Source organism: Rhinopithecus roxellana, chromosome 8 (assembly GCF_007565055.1).
Source record: "Rhinopithecus roxellana isolate Shanxi Qingling chromosome 8, ASM756505v1, whole genome shotgun sequence".
NCBI classification, from domain to species: domain Eukaryota; kingdom Metazoa; phylum Chordata; class Mammalia; order Primates; family Cercopithecidae; genus Rhinopithecus; species Rhinopithecus roxellana.
The window spans coordinates 27,935,906-27,957,835 of NC_044556.1; the positions used below are offsets into that span (position 1 = coordinate 27,935,906).

Genomic DNA, 21,930 nt, shown 5'->3' on the forward strand with positions numbered 1-21,930 from the left:
ACCCTCAAAACAACAATCAAAAAAAGCTTACATTTTTTAAGCTCATAAAACAGCTGAGCACACACAGAAGCAATCTGGATAATTTAAACATCCAGTTTAGTATGCACTACCACATATTTAAATGTACTCAAAATGCTTTTGATTTCAGGAACATTTTTTGGTCCAAATATTTTAAACATTATGTTGAATCGACTGGCTAAAAATGAAAGTGTCAAGTAAAGGTATCACAGTGGAACAGCATTTTTAAATACACCCAAATCTGAAAACAATGCTGAGGGAAGGGCGGCTTCCTTACACTACTAACAAAGGAAGGAAAGTGAATAAGGCAAATGGTCCACACCGAATGCTCTTACTCATAACAAATACATCTAAAGTTCAACCTAGATGGTGTTTTTCATCCTCCTCTATGATACACACTGTACAAGGGTATAAAAGCACCAGAAGGTGTGGACGTGTAAGTGGGAAATTGATAGAGAAAAATACACTGTGCCGAGGTACCCTATAGTACTTGATCTTTGTGGAATGATAATTACAGACTGTTTAGCCTCCTGCTTTTTCTCCAGTTTAAAGCTATGCTAATACTTTCTATGATGCTGATTATTTTCATGTCCATTTGTAAACTGAGTCAGAGGAAACTAAGATATAAGATCTCAAATATGTTAAATATTGGTGTCTCATGTTACATGGACATGAGAAGGAAAACAAATTATGGAACATTTTCAATTTGTTTGATGGGTATTTGGGGAGATTTTGCTGTGTGCTTGGTTTGTTAATAGGTTATTTCTTATCTGTGGTTATTTTTGATAGGATATTAGATAACTTAGGCTGTGTTCAGAAAACAGCTGCACCTTTTATCTCTAAAAAGTCAATTGGTTTAGTTAAATATCCTTTTCCACTAAATGGAGCAGTTGTTTGACCTCTAGGAGACTTAGCTGGAAAGCACTGCATAGTTGTTTAAAGAGACAGCAGTATGCTTAACCACATACACTATTTGACTACATGCAAGTAGAATATTTTTTAGTGGTATATCTCTGGAATACTTTGCTTACAAAATAATTATAGTCTAATATTTAAGCAAATTTCAAAAATAAAGTGATTGTAGACTCTGTTTGCTTACAAAATGTTATAGTATAATCTTTAAGCAAATATCAAAAAAATGCTTGTAAACTGTGTCCAGTCTTAAAAATCAATTCCACTAATCATCAAAATGATTGAATTTGTGGGTCATGCATAATATAGTATTCTAAGTCTGGTTAAACCTTGTGCTGTGGTGTCTCATTGCAACTAAGGAAAAAATAGAGGTAGGATAGTATGATGAATAAAGAGGGAACATTTTTTCCAGACAGTTCTAGATTTAAATCCTAGTTTTACTGCTTATTAGATATATCACCCATTGGTAGATTAGTTAATCTTTTTGAATGTCAATTTCCCCAGTCCATTAAGTAAGCCTATAAGGTATTTGACACATATTGTACAATCAAATGGATCATAATGATTACCATCCAACAATTATCTGTTGTGTCCACTACGTACCAGTCTGCTCTAAGTACTTAGACTACAGATAAAAAATAAACCTTCTCTGCATGGAGGTTGCGTTCTAGTGAAAGAAGACAGGCAATAAACCCCCCAAAAAAGTGTGTCATATAGTATTACAGAATATGATAAAGGTAAAAAAAAAAAAAAATAGAGCCAGATGAGGAGGATTCGTCGTTTCAGAAAGAGGGATTTGTGGTTTTGTATAGTGTAGTCAAGGTGGCCTCATTGAGAAGGTAGCATCTCAGCAAAGACCTAAAAAGGTAAGGGAATGAGGCATACAGATTTCTGAGGTAAGGGAGTTCAAGTGCAGAAGAGAAGTCTAGGCTGGAGACATAAATAAATGCATAAATCTTGGCATCTGAATGACATTAAAATGAGACTAAATGAGATCTTGAGAGTGAGTAGAAAGGAATAGAAAAGAAAAGATCAACAACTGCAGCTTTAGTGCACTGCAATTTTAAGACATTGAGAAAAGGAGAAAGAACAAAGAAGGCTGAGAGGGAGAGACCAATGACATGAGAATAAAATCAAGAGAGTGAGGTGTCCTGGAAGCCAAGTGAAGAGAGAAGGAGAGATTAACTCTGCCCAGTGTCATGGAGAGCTCAAGTAAGATAAGCATCTGTACTGTAGATTGTCTTGAAGCCTATTATTTTTCCCCATTTACTCTTTAAACCATAAAACTCAAATTACCTCACAATGAAATGGGTATGTCATAGTACCAACAAATCAAAATAATTTTTATTTGATTTATGTGGTCAAATTTTTTAATTTGACTTATGTGGTCACCCTACTCGCATACTATTTGTTACTTGCCTATGGCAATTAAATCCCTTCCAAGGGTCTACTAAAGAATAAAAAGGCGATGAAAAACTCACCTTGTCCAGTGATGTGAGAGAATAAGGGTCAAGGATTTAAAAAAGAAAATAGAAACAGACTCATTAGCACATGGTAAATCTGAAAGTGAAGGTTTTTCTAATAATTCCTTCAGAGATGTAGTATAAAAAATAAACACCATATTCTTAGCATGACACTACTTCTGACCTCCAGAAGTCTGAGAAGTTATAAAGAGAGAAACATGGGAAGAAAAAGAGAGAGAAAGAGAGAAGAGTGAGAAGGAGAATGAGCATCCAGTTTTTTAACATGGGATCTGGTTTCAAAAAGGCTCTAGAGACATTTTGACATATACATTCTAAAAATATTGACTTCCTGCCTTTGGCATCCTTCAATTTTCTCCTGCCACTATTTCATTAGATTTCATTTCTTTACAATTTTTGATCCGAAATTTCTAATTCAAGCTCTATTTTGTACTTCATCTGGAACCTGTCAAATTCTCATCCTTCTCTCCATTTGAACCCTCTTCTTGAAATTTCTTATAGATTTCTTCCTTTTGGTCATTCCCATTGCCATCCCCCTTGGGTTCTAACACATTTGTATTAGCACCTTAAATACGCCTCCTCTACTTACTTTGTCCTTCAGGTTCATCCAGTTTGTGGCCTCTGAGTTCAGACCTTCTGAAGGTAAGGAAGAACCCTGGGGGACCATTCCTTTTGTGGAACTTCGGTGATTTTCTAGCCTCTTTCTACAGGCTCTTTCTACGGACTCTTTCATAGTCACCCTTCCTGATGATCTCTCTACCTGAATTTTCCCTCTTCCTATATGTTCTGAGAAGTTGGCAGTTTTATTTCCTTAAAATATGAATCTGATCTTTTCTCTCCCACTTTCCCTGAACATCAAGTTCTATGTATAAATGTATATCTCTACCAATCTCTCTGTCTAATTTCTCCTTTCTGCTCCAGACAGGACGATCTCCCTTATGGACCTCTAACACATTGTTTCACCCTCTCTCGTGCTTAGAAATGCCTTCTCTGCTTCTAAAGTCTACTTTCTCCCTGCAACAGCTTTCCTGCAACTCACATGAATCTCAATTTTTCAATTCATGTTGCACTCACTGCTAATCCCACACACTACCATCATTCACTATGATATACTACCCCGGGCTCAAATCATGCATTAGTTAGCACTTTGTTTCATCAGAATACAATAACGGTTGCTTTACTATTCTTTTTCCTTCTATTTGTTTTGAGCATGTGTCTTATCTCTCCAGCCAGACAGTAAATTCATGGTAAGAAGGAGCACTGTCTCATAATCTTTATATCCCTACCTCCTAATATAATGTCAACTAATTGACTCTAACTTTTAACTCTTGCCATCCTCATTTACACTGGTTAGAAAACAACAAAAATATTTAGTAAAAGTAGTTCAATAAGATAATTGACAGCAGATAGCACTCTATTATATATTTATTTTACAAAGGCTGAATTTGTTTGTGAATATATAGTTAGTATTTAATGGAAGCTAGTTCACTAACATATGCTGCTTTTTGAACTATAATTCTGGATATTTTCTGATCCTTCCGTAGTTACAATAAATTTTATAAATCCACCTGAGACTTCTTTCCTAAACTCCAAATTCATATATCCAGTTGCCTACTCAACATCTCCATGTAGAGAACAAATTGACTTTTCCAAAACTTAGGGTATCTATCCTCTCCCTCAAAAAAAAAAAAAAAAAAAAAAAAAAATCCTAGTTCATCAACTTCACTATCTCAATTAATGGCAACTTCTTTTTTTTTTTTTTTTTGAGACGGAGTCTCGCTCTGCGGCTCAGGCTGGAGTGCAGTGGCGCAGTCTCAGCTCACTGCAAGCTCCGCCTCCCAGGTTCACGCCATTCGGCACCCGCCACCACACCCGGCTAATTTTTTATATTTTTAGTAGATATAAAAAATATAATTTTTTATATTTTTAGTAGGGTTTCACCGTGTTAGCCAGGATGGTCTCGATTTCCTGACTTCGTGATCCGCCCACCTCGACCTCCCAAAGTGCTGCGATTACAGGCATGAGCCACTGTGCCCAGCCAATTGATGACAACTTCTATTCACTCAGGCAAAGAGTGATTATGAATCCTCTCTTTCTCTTAAACCCCCATATCCAGTCCACCAACAGAATCAAAGACATCCATGGTACAATCAATTCTACCAGTCTCATTGTTACCACCTTGATACAAGCCACCATCATCTCTCATCTGGATTACTGCAATAACATCCTATCTAGTCTTCCTACCTTCACCCTTGCAAAACATTCCTCTGCTCAAAGCACTTCAATGTCTTCTCATCCCACACAGAGTAAAAGCTAAAGTCCTTACAATGGCCTACTAGACCCTGCATGAATTGGGACCTGTTATATTTCCAACCAAATTTCCTGTTAACTCTCTCTTAGTCCCAGCTCTCTAACCACACTAGCCTTGTTCCTAAAACATGGCAGGTATGGCCTACCACAGGACATTTGCACAGGCCCTTCCTGATATGCTCTTCCCATAAGTATCCTCATCACTAACTCCCACCTCTTCTTCAAGACCTTGCTTAAATGTTGCCTTCTTACTGAGGCTACCTTAATGACCCAATTCTAAATTGCAACGTTCCCTGCCTTAGTCATCTTTATTCTCCTGCCTGCTCTATTTTCTTTCCATAGATTTATCACTGTGGCTGATGAGAATGTGCCTCTCAGACATTGAACTACAGGAGCATAATTGACCCAAGAGTCCCATTTTGGGTCAATAAAAAAAAAAAAAAATCAAACCTTTACTCTGAAATCCATTCCTATGGTTGCTCCAAGGCTGTGCTTCCCAGGGGCTACTCCCAGACAGTGACTGAGCATGGCAAGAATGCTAAAATTCCTGAGAGACACTGGACCACTCTGGTTGCTGACAACTGATGGGTCTCATCATGTGTTTATTCATTCGTTTAGTCGACAATACTAATAATTGTTAATTTTTTAAGCATTTGTTATTCATTCTGCATATATTTATTGAGAACCTCTGATGTGTCAGGCACTGTGTTAGGGGTTTGGGATACATGGATGAACAAACTTTCTCCTCTCCTGGAACTTACATTCTGGTAGACAATAAAAGATTAAGTAAATAAAATATAGTAGATGTGGAAGTTATGATGTTATTCTGGATCCTATGAGAAACAAATGCCAAGATGGGTTAAATGTACAGAATTTTATGAGGAGAAATGACTGTATGAGAGAACATGGGAGGCTAGGCAGAAAAGGCTGGAGCTGGACATGTCTAAGAGGCAGGTGAAAGAGAGAGGGAGGGAAAGTTGAGTGAAAACAGCCTAATCTGTAGTGCAGACCAAGGGAGATTGTCAAGGCCATCAGAGCTCTGGCTCCAGGATTCCACTCAGGTCCCCCAGATTTTCCCAGCTCCGGCCTTTTCTGCCTACCACCCACATGAAGATGCCAATCAGTTGTTGCAACTCTGCTCCCTCCTAAATTCCCTGATCCTCTTTTTTTAAATCTTGTCCTCCCCTACACTAGCAAAATCTTGGGTTTTCCTTTAGCAGAAATGAGATTTGAGAGGTAAATTGTTTTTAGGAAAATATCCAAACTAATAATTGGATGACTGCCCATTTGTTCTGGGCACCAAATATGCAATTCTGACTGAGATATTTATCATTACTGCTTTCTTGTCTTTAATTTCAGACAGGATCTACAAATAAACAAAATCAAAAGTTTTGAAGGTTTGATTTTTTTTTTTTAACGCATAAATATGCATCCAACAGTAATCAAACTTGGCCTACATCCAAACAATCCTCCTATTCTCTGGTCTCCCTAAGTGTCCCTTCGAAGGATGTATGAGCAAAGACAAACTACTCTCAAGTATAATTTCAGACTTTTAAAACATGGGTTTCACCTTATAGTGACTGACTTGGGATGAGGGCTCTGTGGTTGGAGAACTCCAGCCGATAATGTGGGGAAACCTCAGTAGGGCCAATAAGTTTCTCCAGAGGACATTCCCACATCATTCTGCCTTAGGCTGTTACACCCAGCTGTAGTGTTCTAGGAGCTAGACAGAGGAGGAGGCTGGGGGCCCAACCCCTTCTCATAAAGACTGACTTAACCTTCAGCCTGTGCCTCTCCTTGCCCTGTGTCCTTGGGCAGTCCTTGATGAATGCCACTTATAAAGTCAGGCAGCTGGAGTTCCAATCCTGGCTTTGCTACTTACTAGCTGTACGGAAATTACCTCTCTGAGCCTGTTCCCTCATTTTTAAAGTGGGGATTATAGCACTTATCCCTCAGCACTTTGCAAGAATGCATTTGCCTATAGAGAGAATGCAACAGATATTAGCTATTATTATTACTAATATCAAAACTACAAAGGAAATATGTTCATTGTTTGGGTTGTCCTTTTCACCTCTTCAACTGAATGTCGATATGAAAGTGCTTAATAGCATTCAAACACATAATAATAAGGTAGTTGGTAATTAGGATTTACTTCAGCAAAATTTAATTAAAGAACCTGTAGGGAAAAGAAAACAGACAGAGCCAATTGTACAGCTTCCCAGCCTCTGCTTTGACCTAAGAGTCCCACTGGGCTTGCCTGCCTTTTTCTAAAGAGGGGAATATCCACACAGTGCAGGGCTCCAGGCATTTACAGAATGTCTCATCACATTTTCAAAGGCTCACTCCTTTCTCTTGCGTAACTGGTGAGGTCAAAATGGGCACCTTCCTGAAAGCCAAGAGTGTCATTTCTGAACAACGTCCAAGAAAGAACTGCATTCCACAGAAATCCAAGTCAAGCAATAACAAAAGGTGGCACTTGGTGTTTAAGCCACACTAAATACCTTGGTGGGCCAACTTCTTAATATAGTCACATTAACACCTTTGAGTTCTCCATGACCTAAAGATTCCAAAGTTTGCAACAAATTGCTGAGCAGGTGGGTCGGGGGTGGGGTGTAGAAGGGGGAGAACAAACCAATGTAAATTTACCACTACATGAAGTTTAAAGTAGCTATAGATTGTTGTATTATTATCAAAGCCAATCAGTGGAAGAAAGGCAAACAAGTGACTTGGCACTTCTGCCTCAGTCAAGATAAGGCTCTCTCTCTAGAGCTAGGGAGCAGGTAAACGAGCTTTGTACAAACACACACAGACCCACACATCTGGGGATGACTGTGTGTTGCTAGAGCAGAGGCTGATTAAACACTCAGTGTGTTGGTTGTCTGTGCCACTCCTGGAAAATAATGAATTGGGTAAGGAACAGTTAATAAGAAAATGTGCCTTGCTAACTGTGCACATTACAACAAAGAGCTGGCAGCTCCTGAAGGAAAAGGGCTTGTGCTGCTGCCGTTCAAACTTGTCAGTCAACTCATGCCAGCAGCCTCAGCGTCTGCCTCCCCAGCACACCCTCATTACATGTGTCTGTCTGGCCTGATCTGTGCATCTGCTCGGAGACGCTCCTGACAAGTCGGGAATTTCTCCATTTCTCCACTGGTGCAAAGAGCGGATTTCTCCCTGCTTCTCTTCTGTCACCCCCGCTCCTCTCCCCCAGGAGGCTCCTTGATTTATGGTAGCTTTGGACTTGCTTCCCCGTCTGACTCTCTTTGACTTCTAGAATGGAAGAAGCTGAGCTGGTGAAGGGAAGACTCCAGGCCATCACAGTAAGTCTGCATACAGTTATAACTCATGAAGGTGGTTGCTTAGAGGAAGGCAGACCGTGGCCGGCTGCCCCTGTCGCTGAGCCCTTGTAAGTGGAAAAACAGAACTGTCAGCCTTCATGGATGCGTCTCTGTTTCTCTCTTAACCCTTATGACCCTCTGTAACTCTGGGGCTTCAGAACCTGAGTGCAGGGCAAAATGTTCTTGACTTTCAAAAAGGCTGTGCCTGCATTTTAAACAACAATCAAAAGCTGTTAAGGCAGTCTGACTAACTATCTTTCACACTCTGTGTACCTTAGAAATGTAGTTTTTCCTTAAACGTTCATTTGACTGGTCTTAGATCAAAAAACAGATCCCCAACTTGGAAACTTTTTTAAGCTATGAATGCATCAAAAAGTTAGAATTTTTTTAAAAGAGAGAAAAAGAAATTTTTAAAATGACCTGAAACTTTGTATTTGTAGTGTGATAGTATGTTCCAGAAAACCTAAGATAATTAAAATGAATGTTAGTATATGTAATTTAAGCATTAAACAAGAGAAAAGTGGGTAAAAGCACATATCAGATTAATTCTAAGATATCAGTTTCCAGCAGAGTCACAAACTGAATAAGATCCTGATAAAGGAATGCAGTGCATGCAGTTGATTTGGAAAATATTTTGTTAATACCGAGAAGGAAAATCGTACATTTTTTATGTTTATTCCGGGAAAAAGTCAAAGCAAGAAATAAATTACTTTTCTTAAATGATCCAGCTTTCCTTTTAATTTTATAAAACCCTGTGTTTGGCAGTAACTTGAAAATCTGTGTCACAATCATTTATCGTTAGCTACAACTTTTGATGTAATTGTTTTAAGAAATAAAAGATCTTTGTAAAGCAATATCCCAATTTCTCAGCATTTTCTGCCACTGACATTAGGTATAGGAAAAAAATTAGTACTTTTTAAAACCTGATGCTAGATCAGGGATTTTTTGTTGTTGTTCTTAAAATTTTCATTGTATAGCTAATTATGCTAATCCTAATTTAGATTTTTTACTAAATTGATACAATGTCTTAGTTTCACCCAGAAACATTCAGTAAATTTAAATATCTTTTTAGCCAGTAGTAAGACACCAGAAGTCTATTGATAAGGTTGGTACTTATCCATAAAACAATGCTTTGCTAAATGTCTAGCTTCTAATTATTACATTTTCCTCTCTTCAGAAAACCTTGGTCGGGATTGTTGTTTTGTTTTGTTCTTTTTTGTTGTTAAACTGAGACACCATCTCAGCTGTCCTGCTTTAAGGGACAGGAACTCGGCTCTGCTCTGTTGTTTTTGGCATGGGCCTTTTACATTACAGCTGTTGTCTAAAGGTTACTTTATTAGACTGCATGAGTTGTGTGGTCACAAGCTCCACTATTTCTAATGCTTATATCTCCTAATTAGCTAATTGAAATAGACAAGTAGACCCTTGTTCTGAATTTTCCTCTTTCAGTTGGGGCACACCCTTGCTCGAGCCCTTTTTCCCTCCAGTGCACCTTATAACTCTTACCAAAACCACACATTTCCAAAGATATAGCTGTATACAGTTATTTCTAAGGCTAGGAATCTTAGTCACTGAAGGTTCCAATTGCAAATAGAGACAGAAAATCATCATAATGCCTTAAAAGCCATCAAGAGAGTAAGTAGGTTCCTGAATATACAGATGTATGCTTTTTTGATGATTAAAAAAATATTTGGATTATTCCATCAGCCTAAATATATCCCATTAGAAAGGATTAAACAAATCTCCAAAGTAAGATCACAAAGTAATTCTAGCTTGGAAGTAATCTACTCGTATAAAGGTTGTAGGGAAAAAACTGGAAAAAGTTTATGGGAACAAATTTCTCATAAACCAGCCTACACCTCACCAGGCTAAATCCAGTCACATTTGTCACCACCTAGAGGAAAAGTGGAGCAGTTGTGTGTCCATGGAAACAACACATCCACTCTCCTCCCTCTTGGACGTCCTGGGACATGTCAGCTTTCCTCGCCCTCACCCTTGCCTTGCCCAGGAAGCCACCTCAGCTAGTCTCTTCCCCTCTAGGAAAATAAAATCACAGAGTATGCAGAGAGTTTGCAAGAATTATTTCATTTTTGGAAGTACTTAAGCCTCAGAATCTCCAATCTAGACTAAAATTCAGTGAGAATCTTTTCATTTTAGCTTTTTCCTCCTATTTACCTACACTGGAAATGATTTTTTATATTCTTCAAGAATGAAATCAGAACAATGCACCCAGACATACCAACACATAGACCTCACTTTGGAAGAAAAAAAAAAAAAAACTTTTACACTATAGGATTTATTTGATTTTTACATTAAAATTTGTTTCTCCAACGACTGGCTATAAAATAAAAAAATATTCACAGTTGTATTGATTCTATCTGGTTTGAAATGCCTAAAAAGTCATTATTTTCACTGCAAAGAATTGAAAAAATAAATTGAAAAAAGAATTGAAAAAATAAATTGAAAAAATATACCTAGAATTTGACATAAACAAGATCCAAGTGCCTGTCTTTTTCTTTTTCTCAAAAAAAAAAAAAAAAAAAGATTAAACACATTAAGTAGTTGAAATGAGATACTTAGGTTCTCAAATTGAAAACTAAATAACTATCGTGAAGCCATTCATTACTCATATCAGATCAGTAAATTGAATTTTTGATTAGTCAGACGTCTTCTCAAAGATTTAAAGAGAATAAGAGCAAAATTATGATAGTATAAAGAAACAATTGTTCAAGGGTAGGTACTTCAGTTTGGGTGTACCAAACATAGATTCTATTTCACACAATTACTTTCATGTTCTTCCTTATTACTTTATCCATGCACCAACTCTTCCCTTACCAAATTAATGGTCAAAGTACCCCTTTAGAAGTTCAGTTTTCAACTATAATTTAAAAACAGGGCTGCTTAAAGTTAATTAAATATTATGTTGATCTTTAAAATGTCTCTTGAGGCCCTTTTCAAGTCAGTACCCATTTTAAAAAATAGCTGATCTTTCTACAAAAGGAGAGCTAACTGGAACTCAATAGCATTTTGAAATAGACTAGTAATTTGAAATTCACCTTTAACAATACTGGAACTGAGGATACCAATGACTCCAGCATTCTCGAGAAGCATGAGATGAAGGACTGAATGTACCACTGACAGAGTTATCCCTGCAGAGTTCCTGTCTGAAAGTGAACATGGGCCACACTGAAGAACAATGAAAAGGCCCAGGGAGTCTCTCCTCAGAAACACAAAGATTCCCTTAGAATGAATAACATTCCGTACACTCTTGACATCTCCTCCACAGCTAATACATTTTCTTACCCCCATGCCTACAGTGACATTGGAAAATACCATTACAAATATGAATATGCTCAAACGGGAAAACTAGATCTTAGACTGTCTTGTGATCAGAGACTCAGTTCTATTTGAAGGATGAACTCAGAGGAAGTTTAAGAACCAGAATCCACTTTCAGAGAACAGACTCCACTGAGGAAAAGAGAGTAAGAAGAAAGCTGACATTTTATTCTCATCCAGGCTTACCTTTAATTGTAAGGAATGTGTGTTATCAACACAGTCTCTCATGTCTCTATTCAATTAATGGTTATTAGGCACCTACTATGCACCACGCCTTGTGCATTTGAATGAAAAGAGGTGAAATAAGGGGAATCTGGAGTGTGAGGAGTGGGGATGGGAGTGCGTTGTAAGTTTAAATAGAGTGGTCAGGATGGGTTTCACAAAGAGGGTGACTTTTGAGCCTAGACGTGAAGGGGTGAGTTCTGTCAAAAGTTAGACAATAAAAATAATCACAGGTACAAGCACCTGCTTAGGACTGCCTCCATTTGGAAAGGAGCCATATAAAGTCCTGACACTGGACTTTAAGCAGCAGAGCCAGATTTTGCTGGCCAAAGCTGCTCATGATGAAAAAAAAAAAAAAAATTATCACATTTCCCCGGATCCACTCCCTACTGCTTTCCACTCCCAAATACCCAAATAAGTTTTTCTTGATTTGTAAATATAGGAATTTAAGAGGCATGGAGTTCTTTACATAAAACAGAAATCTCTACAGTACAGAGACCAATATTAAAACAATAACATGAACACAGATGGGTTCTAGTTATTTCTTTAGCACATGTTCCCTGTTACAAGTGTCTCCGAGCACTCTACCTCATCTTGTTCCCTTTTTGTCAATATCTGGGATCCTCTAACAGTCAATAAGACAGTGGCCCAAAGCAAGACCTGCTGTGTGATTTGTGGGGCCAAAAACACAGTGGAATGTGGTGGCCCTTGTTCAAAAGGTATTCAAAATTTCAAGGTGGTGACAACAGAGCTTTGATCTAAGTGCTTGGCCCTTCTGAGCATGATGCCCTGGGTGACTTCACAGGTCACAAACCCAAGAAGTCAGCCCTGCTTCTGTATTCCAGACTGGCCATATATATTTTTTCCTTATTCGCTCTATCTGAACCAACAAGAGAGTAAAAACAAGTGTAAACTAGCCTGGGTCTTTAACAAAGGCATACCTTAACATGTGTTTGGATCATTGTATTATTTAGAGTTCTAAGTAATTCTTAAAGTACCAGTGGCCAAAGAATGTATAATGCCCCATTGTTAACCAACATATCTCATGATTAAGACATAGTTAGAGGAACAACTTCTAATTTGTCATGAGCTTCCAAAGAAATTCACATGAAGATGGTACATGAAGATGTAGCAATCTTCTAAATAAAAAAGTCCCATGCCACAATAGTCAACAATGTAACCTCTGCACAATTTTCCACAGTGCTATACCAAGATTACATGTTTCTTCCAGAGAGGGAAAGGTTTCTTCAAACAAATGTGGTATGCCACACTTCTTTGCCAAACATAATAGCCCACCCATAAAGGAGACCATGTGATGAGGTATAATAATTTTGATAGCTCATTAAGGAAACTGCTTTTTGATAACTGGGGAAGGTTTTTCCACTGTGCAACAGAATGATAATGCTACTTTGCTAAATCTTCTACTGACAAAGATCCCCATGAACTTTCTGAACATTACTGGATGGTTGAAAGGAAAAGCTGCTTCTTTAGAAAACTATGATTAAAACAAATTAGAGAATAAGCATCTAAGACTAACCAGAGTATAAACAAATGCAACACAGTTCAATGCTAAAACTGCAATAGGACTTCCACTTTTTAATCTACAGTCTCAAACGACCTACCCTCTCTTAAAATGAAATAAGAATATTTTAATTTATTTAAATGATAGCAATGTCATTTTGGGAAGAGACTTCATGAACATTTACTGCTTAAGAAGTTCCCTTACCCAGAACCCCGTGGCATGCACATTTTCCTAAAACATCATCAAAGCAGTTTGAGTGAGATCTGTAATTATAGTTTTTACATAAAATCCCAGGGACTGAGAGGATTCAGTCAAGTCACTTAACACACACAGCTAGGTTATCCTCAGAAGTTCTGAATGGAACTTAAAACTAGATTCTTCTGTCCTAAGCATCAAGTTTTCAACCTATTAAATGTATCAGTGATTGACACAGGATGATATAACATAGCAAAGTGGGCTACAACAGCTATTATTTTTTTTTTTTTTTTTTTTTTTTGAGGCGGAGTCTCGCTCTGTCGCCCAGGCTGGAGTGCAGTGGCCAGATCTCAGCTCACTGCAAGCTCCGCCTCCCGGGTTCACGCTATTCTCCTGCCTCAGCCTCCGGAGTAGCTGGGACTACAGGCGCCCGCCACCTCGCCCGGCTAGTTTTTGTATTTTTAGTAGAGACGGGGTTTCACTGTGTTAGCCAGGATGGTCTCGATCTCCTGACCTCGTGATCCGCCCGTCTCGGCCTCCCAAAGTGCTGGGATTACAGGCTTGAGCCACCGCGCCCGGCCAACAGCTATTATTAATCAAATATGCTAACAACTGTGGAATAAAATGGACATCTCCTAAGAAAAAGAATTGTGAGATTTCTAACAATAATAACAGTGCCTATTCTTACATAGCATTTAGGCTATGAAAAATAAAATTTTCACATCCATTTTATCTCATGTCTAATTAGTTCTATGTCTAATTAGTTCTATGAGTATTTTCAAAAGCATATGTTATCATTCCCATTTTATAGTAGAAAGCCAAGGCCAAGAAAAGCTAAGGAATTAGTCAAATATTGGAACTTGAATCCATTCCTCTGCTTATCGGATTCTCTCACCATCATGATAAATTTTTATAAACATCAAAATCACACCCCAACCCCTGTTCAGGACTTCCTCAGATTTCTGGCTGGGCACGGTGGCTCATGTCTATAATCCCAGCACTTTGGGAGGTTGAGGCAGGCAGATCACTTAAGGCCAGGAGTTCAAAACCAGCCTGGCCAACACACTGAAATCCAGTCTCTTCTAAAAATACAAAAATTAGCTGGGCATGGTGGTCCACGCCTGTAATCCCAGCTACTTGGGAGGCTGAGGCACGAGAATCACTTGAACCTGGGAGGCAGAGGCTGCAGTGAGCCATGATTGCATCACTGCACTCCAGCCTCGGTAACCGAGTGAGACTCCATAAGGAAAGGAAAGAAAAGGAGAGGGGAGGGGAAGGGAGGGGAGGGGAGGGGAGGGGAGGGGAGGGGAGGGGAGGGGAGGGGAGGGGAAAAGACAGAAAAGAGAAAAGGAAAGGAAAGAAAAAAGAGAAGAAAAAAAGGAAAAGAACGTCCTCATATTTCTGTTGTTCACGCTTGTGAATACAGTTTGAAGTGGAGCCAAGAGAAGAAACTATGGAGGTTCTGCTTTGCTTAACCACATTTTCTAACCTGAAACAGTTCTCCACCTCTGCAGTTTCCTCCCACTGTCCCCAGTTTGCAAGGAATATAAGTGGGCAAGAAGAGATTGTGGTGTCATTTCAGAAGCATTTGTTATTGGTTTAAGAGGGTTGGAACAGAATCAAAGTGATTTTTCAGAGCACCTAATAGTTCAGGCCCTTTTTGCCTCTGCCTTCCTCCCCATCCCACTTCTTTACATAGCCTCTTCCCTCCAGCCAGGAATTCTCAAGACAAAGACATCCTTGCATCTTTCACAGTTCCCTCAATAAAGAGCTCAACACTAGCTGGAGCACCAAAACAAAACAAAACAAAAAAACCTTCCTGAGTGGGTGAATGAATGAATGAACAAATACAATCAAGCTGAGAAAGGGTGAAAGCTAATGATTGTCTGGCCTGCTGACAGATTTTTTTTCACTGAAGACCTGGCCAAGTTTACCATCACCCCTTGATTATTCAGGGGTTTGTTTTGTGTTTGTTGTTTATCCTGGTTTGGTTTTGTTTTGTCGCTATTTGTTAGAACAAACAAGATAGGGTAGACAAAGGAATAAATGAGTAAAACACACACTGGATTCTGTTTAGAGGTCTGTTAGAATGTGTTGTAAGGTTGGGAAAGAAGACTACAATTATTTGATAAATGGGGTTTAGAAATTTATGCTTTTTAATTCACCCCATAAATAGTAGTGATAACCATGCCCAATTCCCATGGCTAACTTAAGAAGTAGGATATTTCAAAGCTAGATGCAGACATAATTATTGGAACAGAAGAAAATGTAGAAACTTCTTTATCCACGTCCTCACTCTGTTAACACCATGCTCAAGCTCACCCAGCTTCTCCTTGAGCACTTCAATATCAGGTGGATCAACATCCCCCAAAACACCCTTTTCCATTTGAGAACAACTCTCTGGGTTAAGAGTTCTGACATAATGTACCAGAATCTAGTTGCCTTTAACTTCCACCAAATTATCATGACTCCTGCCACTGAAGCTATACAGCTTTGTTTTCTGGATTTCAGTCATTCTTCACAGACTCATTGCAGACAGTCTCCAAAATGTCAGTGTAACTGTTAGAAGTTGATGCTAAGAGTTGATCAGAACTCTGATGAGTATAGAGCCCCTCACTGCTATAATGTCCCTTATTTGGGGAATTGTATTTCTATTGATATATTTGGAAAGCAACAAGGAAGAAAGAAAATAATAAAAATAAAAAGATAAAAAAGCATCACCCCTGGAATTGTAGAAAATCAGGTTTGACACAAGTTCCACCACTCGATCAATTACGTGACTTGAGAAAGTTAACGAACTCTCTAGTTTTCATCTTCAGTGTCTCTAAGGTTAAGAATAAGAATTGACTTGAAAGTTCAGTAAAGAAGCCAGATACACAATGAATATATAAAAAGCAGTAGTTTTCTGAAAAACAAAAATTAATCAGAAAATATAATGCGAAAATTTTCCATCCTTAGTAGCTACAACATTTTACAATGTTAAAATTTAAAAATAATACTAGTAAGGAAGTATGCCAGATTTATATGAAGAAATGTTTGCATTTTTATACCTACTAAGGAAATGTGCAGTATTTAACAAAACTTTACCGAGTGACATACTATATGTGACCAGAGACACACACTATTCCTGAAAGTGCAGTTTTAAAGCAGAAAAGTTATCATATACTCCCAAATTTATTTTAAGTTTAATCCAGTTTCAATCAATATCTCTAAGGAGGTATTCTCATCTATTGCTGGTGTGGCCAATTTATATTACTAAACATGTAAAAATAATCCCAATTTTATATGAACTGTAATAAATTATGCAGATATAAATCTTATATAACATTATCAATCTCTGATTATCTCTGGATACTGACCATTAAGAGTAACTTTTTAAATTTCATCAAGGCATGTAGAATTTTGCTTGTTTGGTTGGTTGGTTGGTTGATTTCTCTGATTTGGTGGGGAATGTGGACAAATAAGGAATTAGTTGGGTTTTCAATTTTGTTTCTATTGGAATTTAACAATGATTCCAAAGTCCAACTAGAAAAATAAACTATGGCTATTAATCAATACATTTTTCATAAGAGCAATAAAGGAAAACTTGAATATATCTAACTGGTAAATGATCTAAACTATGCAGTATTGGTACCAAAATCAATAGTTAGAAAACTATACAGATAACCTGCAACCAGACCCTAATGTACAGTTTTAAAAATCAGTAAGTAATAAAAGTTTCATCCTAAGTCTATAGGAAAGAATTATTTGATAAAACTTCAGATACATAGTTAAAAATTTAGCAAAACAATTACTCAGCATCTATGATGAATCAAATAAATTCAGCTGAATCACAGTCATTTTTTAAAAGAAAATATGGATAATTATTGAGTCTTAGATGACAATATTAAAAACATAAAAATCTTAATGTTAGTTATTATTAAAACCATCTTAAACCTTTGTCATTTGCAGATCTTGAAATAATTTAGCAATAAAAAATAGTGTGAGTTTTAAATGCTTTGTTTTTAGTCATCAACTGCTACCACCTAGACCTATTCCTTGTCTAAATACCACATTCCTTGTCTAGACACAGTTCACTCTACAACTTTGCTAGGGATTAATCCATAATTTCACCAGTCTTTAAATATTCATCATTCAACTCTTTGCCTCTTCAAAAAATTGGCCACTTTCAGTCTTCTGGTATCTTTTCACTCCATCCAAGATTCCAAGGAGGTTACTTAACAATATTTTTCTGTCATTTCTATAAATTTTTCTCCCCACTGAAATGAAACCCATCAGAGACTAAAGACTAGAGCAGCTCTGTCTTTAATGCTGAATTTCCTCTTCGGCTTTGATTTCCCTTTAGACATTTTTGTTCTATCCTTTTGAGGATCAAGATTATTCTCCTTAATCAAAAATATGAAAGTAAAGTAGAAATGGAATAGTGTTCTACCTCTGTCGTTTTAATATTATGCTACGTATCTCAGCAGTCATCTTGTTGCCTTTATCTTTTTCTTCTTAGCATAACACACATGCGCACACACACATGCGCGCGCACGCACACATGCACTTTTTGTGCCCTCAGTGTTTTCATGTTTCACATCTTCACATCACCCTGAATTTTTACCTCATTTACACTATTATTAATGTCACCGTCTTATCTTTATTCTTGGTTGTGTGAACTTATTGGGAAACTCGCAGTGATAGTAAATGATTTGTTTTTTTTTTTTTAAATAGTAGCTCTCTTTTCTTCTTACCCGACATCATTTTTAATTGTGTATCCATGTTTCCATTCGTAAATTGCCCATGCCTTATGATCCGTGTTCCCTCTTGAAATTTTTGCTCCATTTTCAATAATTTTTTTAAGAATGTTTCTCAAGAATCGTTAAAACATACTTTTACTGAAATCTGGTAAACTTCTAATTATGCCCTGGATTCTTTCCTAAGAATATTGTTAGCACATCTCTTTTTTTCCAAGTTACCACTACTTGTACACCACCAACTCTGCACTGTTGGTAGTAATTACATTCAAATAAGCGTTTTCTACTAGTGTTCTTTTCAGACCCTAGGCAATGAAAATATCAGCAAAGCTAATCATGAAGTTGTAAGATTATCAGCTTCCAGCAAAATGAACCTGAAAACATTCAACTATTTTAATTCTTCAGTCATTGCTCTAACTTGCCTCTTCCAATTGTTTCAGATGGTTTAGAAAAACTACCTATACCCTCTTTCTAGTCAAGTAGTATGATGGCTTCTATTTTTCTTTACTTTTATCCTTGCCTAAATGCCCACAACCATACTTTTCTTTTGTACAGGTAGTGAGAAGTAAAAAGAGCCCAGGACTGAGAATTAAGATCTTCTTACAAGTCTTGGCACTGCTACTAAATACCTTTCTAAGCAAGCCACTTAACCTCTTAAGGTTTCAAACTCTTACACGTAAAATGAAGCATTTGGACCACAGGATTAGTAGATCTCTCACAACTTGCAATATCATGACTCAGTGGTTGCTCTTTGTGCTCCCCACATCTGTTTATTTGAAATAACACGTGTTTGTTCATTGCTCCTTTCAGTTATGCAGCCAAATTCACCAAGTCCTATTATAAATAATACCAGACTGACCCAAAATAAACTTCCATGTGGGTTCCCCTTCTCCTATACCCATTAAATGTAGGTGCTTCATGGAGGCTCTCTTTAGCCTCCTTTTCTTTTTATAAAAAAATGTTTCCCATTGCTCTCATCTATCCCTTTCAAAACTCCGACATCTTTATCTCTAGCTCTGATTCTTCATCTCTCTCCATCCAACATTCCAACTGCCTAGCAGATAATTCTACCTATTTGGCCCAAGGACACCTCAAACTTGGTGAATCCATCATCTTTTTTCCCAAAATCTTCCTTCTCCTGATACTCCTATTTCTATGTGTCATTTTGCTCTCCCGTCAGTTTCCTAAGCATAAGAGCCTTGCATTCCATTTGACACTTTCCTTTTCCTCAATGAGATGTCATCAGTTGCCAAGTCCTGACAATTCTAACTCCTTGTTAATTCTGACATCCATAACCTCTGGTCCTTCTCATTCAAGCTCTCATGGCCTTATGTATGAGTTGTGCAGTGACCTGATTCTCCTCTTTGTGTTCTCTCCCTTCCATAGCTACTACACAACGAGGCCATATTCAACCTTCTTAAAACATGCTTTTAACTCTATCATTCTTCTTCCCCTGAAAACTTTTTATTGCTCCTTATCTCAATATGTAAATAAATTTTAAACCCTTTGTCATGCCATTCAGTATTCGCTACTGAGAATCTATCCTCATCTGGTTGTCCTTAATTTCCTGCTACTCCCTATATGGTAACTTAGATTCCAGACTTGTTGTTTTAAATAATGTCCCAGTGTGCTGGTTCCAGGCCTTTGCTCACATCAAGCCCTTGACTTTAATGCCCTTTCTCCCTACTCCCCAGCCCCACTGTAACTACCCAAAATATTCCACTCAGATGCTACTCCAAAGTTTCTCTTAATGACATCAGCTAGGAACAACCTCTCCCTATCTCCCCTCAACCTTCATCGTACCTTACTAGTGCCTTAGTGATAACATGTATTACTACTAAAGTTATTATATGTTGGCTGGCGCAGTGGCTCGCGCCTGTAATCCCAACACTTTGGGAGGCCAAGACGAGCGGATCACTTGAGGCCAGGATTTCAAGACCAGCCTGGCCAACATGGCAAAACTCCATTATCTCTACTAAAAATACAAAAATGACCCGGGCGTGGTTGGGCATGCCTGTAATCTCATCTACTCGGGAGGCTCAGGCACGAGAATCACTTGAGACCAGGAGGCAGAGGTTGCAGTGAGTTAAGATTGTGCCACTACACTCCAGCACTCCAGGCTAGATGATAGTGCAAGACTCTGTCTCAAAAAAAAAAAAAAGTAAAGAAAGAAAGAAAAACTATTACATGTAATAACTTTATTTCTTAGACTATAGTTACTTGCACAAATTACTTTCTTTAGCCAAGGTGGGAGGATCACTTGAACTCAGGAGTTTGAAACCAACCTGGGCAACACAGAAAGGCCTTGTGTCTCTTAAAAATAAAAATAAAAAATATAGCCAGGTGTGGTGATGTGCACCCATAGTCCCAGCTACTTGAGAGGCTGAGGCAGGAGGATGATTTGAGCCTGGGAAATTGAAACTTCAGTGAGCTACGATTATGCCACTGCACTCCAGCCTCTGTGACAGAGCAAGATGCTGTCTAAAAAAACAAACAAAAAAAAAAAGAATGTAAACTCACATCTACCAAATAATTTTTAAACACTGCACAACTCCTAATGTCATCTTGAATATAGCATTTGCACATAAGTAGCTAAGTGTTGAATAAATCAATAATCAAACAAGAAAGCAATTCTGCCTTCTTGACAGGATTAGGCATATTAGAATTTAGCACATTGTTAATCAATAATATAACTAAAATGCTTATACTCTTAAGCATTGTGCTTACTTTTTATCAAATATGTGATTGTGTTAATATCATTGGATCATATTAATAGATGGTCACAATAACTTTATGGTTGTACAAGGTGAATAAATTAATTTTCAAAATAATTAAGAGATAATCTTTTACAGATTGAAATTTGTGAGTGTCAGTTGCTAAAATAGGCTGTCAGATAGCTAAAAATCTAGGTGAATGCCCATTGAACAAAAAGTCAAGGTAGTTGAACATTGAGAAATAAGCAACAATATGTTATTCATAATGGTTACATTAATAACCAGTAATGTCTGATGTGCCAGGTTGCAACAGCTATCTATAGAAGTGCTCCAGGTGCTGGGCAAATTTGGGGAAGCACATGGCATTTCACATTTATTTGCTCCATGAAAATTTGGGAAGAAATTAGCTGACTATGCTAACTTTTGGTACACTAGCAATCGAGCCAGATAAACATCTTAAGGTTGACTTATAGTTTATTCTGCTATACTGAAACCAAGTTATTGTCATACTATTTTTCATCAACGCTAACAGGGTCCAATGAAATTTGGCAAAGAAACAATAACTCTCTGCTGATGAATATCTTATGAGGAAAAAGTACACCTATCTTAAAATAGGATCATGCCTATAAACATTATGAAATTTCCTTCCTACATACCTAGACTGATATAAGAGAGGCATCATATTACCTCGGAGTGACAAAACATTAGTATTCCTTAGCAACACTTGTATAAGCCTGGTGTTGCCAAAATACTCCAGATGCCATGCCTCTACCCACAGATTCAATTACCTGATTACTAACCCCAAGATGAATCTAGCACAAATGGCGAACTAGCCCAAACTGGCAATGAGCAGGGGTGGGGAGGCATTGCTGAGTTCAGCAATCCTGTCCATGACACAAAACATGCTCTTCTCTATGAGCTTTTCATGGAGAGCTAGTTGCAGCACCAGCCTCTAGGGAGCTAAAAATGTGCTCCCTGCTAATGAGAGGTCACACTCAGTGCTTGTTGTCTCAGTGCTGCCTCCTGGCCACAGTAATTCATAAGGGAGAAGAAAAAGGCAGAATTTGTGACCAGCTTGATTAACTTTCCACTCCAGGGAATGGCACAGTGAATTGGCTAGGAGTGTGGAGACCGACTTCAGACTGC

At 37.9% G+C, this 21,930-nt stretch overlaps 1 protein-coding gene across 1 annotated transcript in view; it reads left to right on the top strand.

Annotated features, from left to right (window-relative positions):
- The first annotated feature begins 7,458 nt into the window (after positions 1–7,458).
- The window catches only part of PALMD (palmdelphin), a 49,062-nt gene continuing 34,590 nt past the window's right edge, over positions 7,459–21,930 (top strand). Inside the window, exon 1 of the mRNA XM_010367941.2 lies at positions 7,459–8,038. Coding sequence (XP_010366243.2) covers positions 7,994–8,038 — 45 coding nt within the window. The 5' untranslated portion in view covers positions 7,459–7,993. The remainder of the gene's footprint in view (positions 8,039–21,930) is intronic.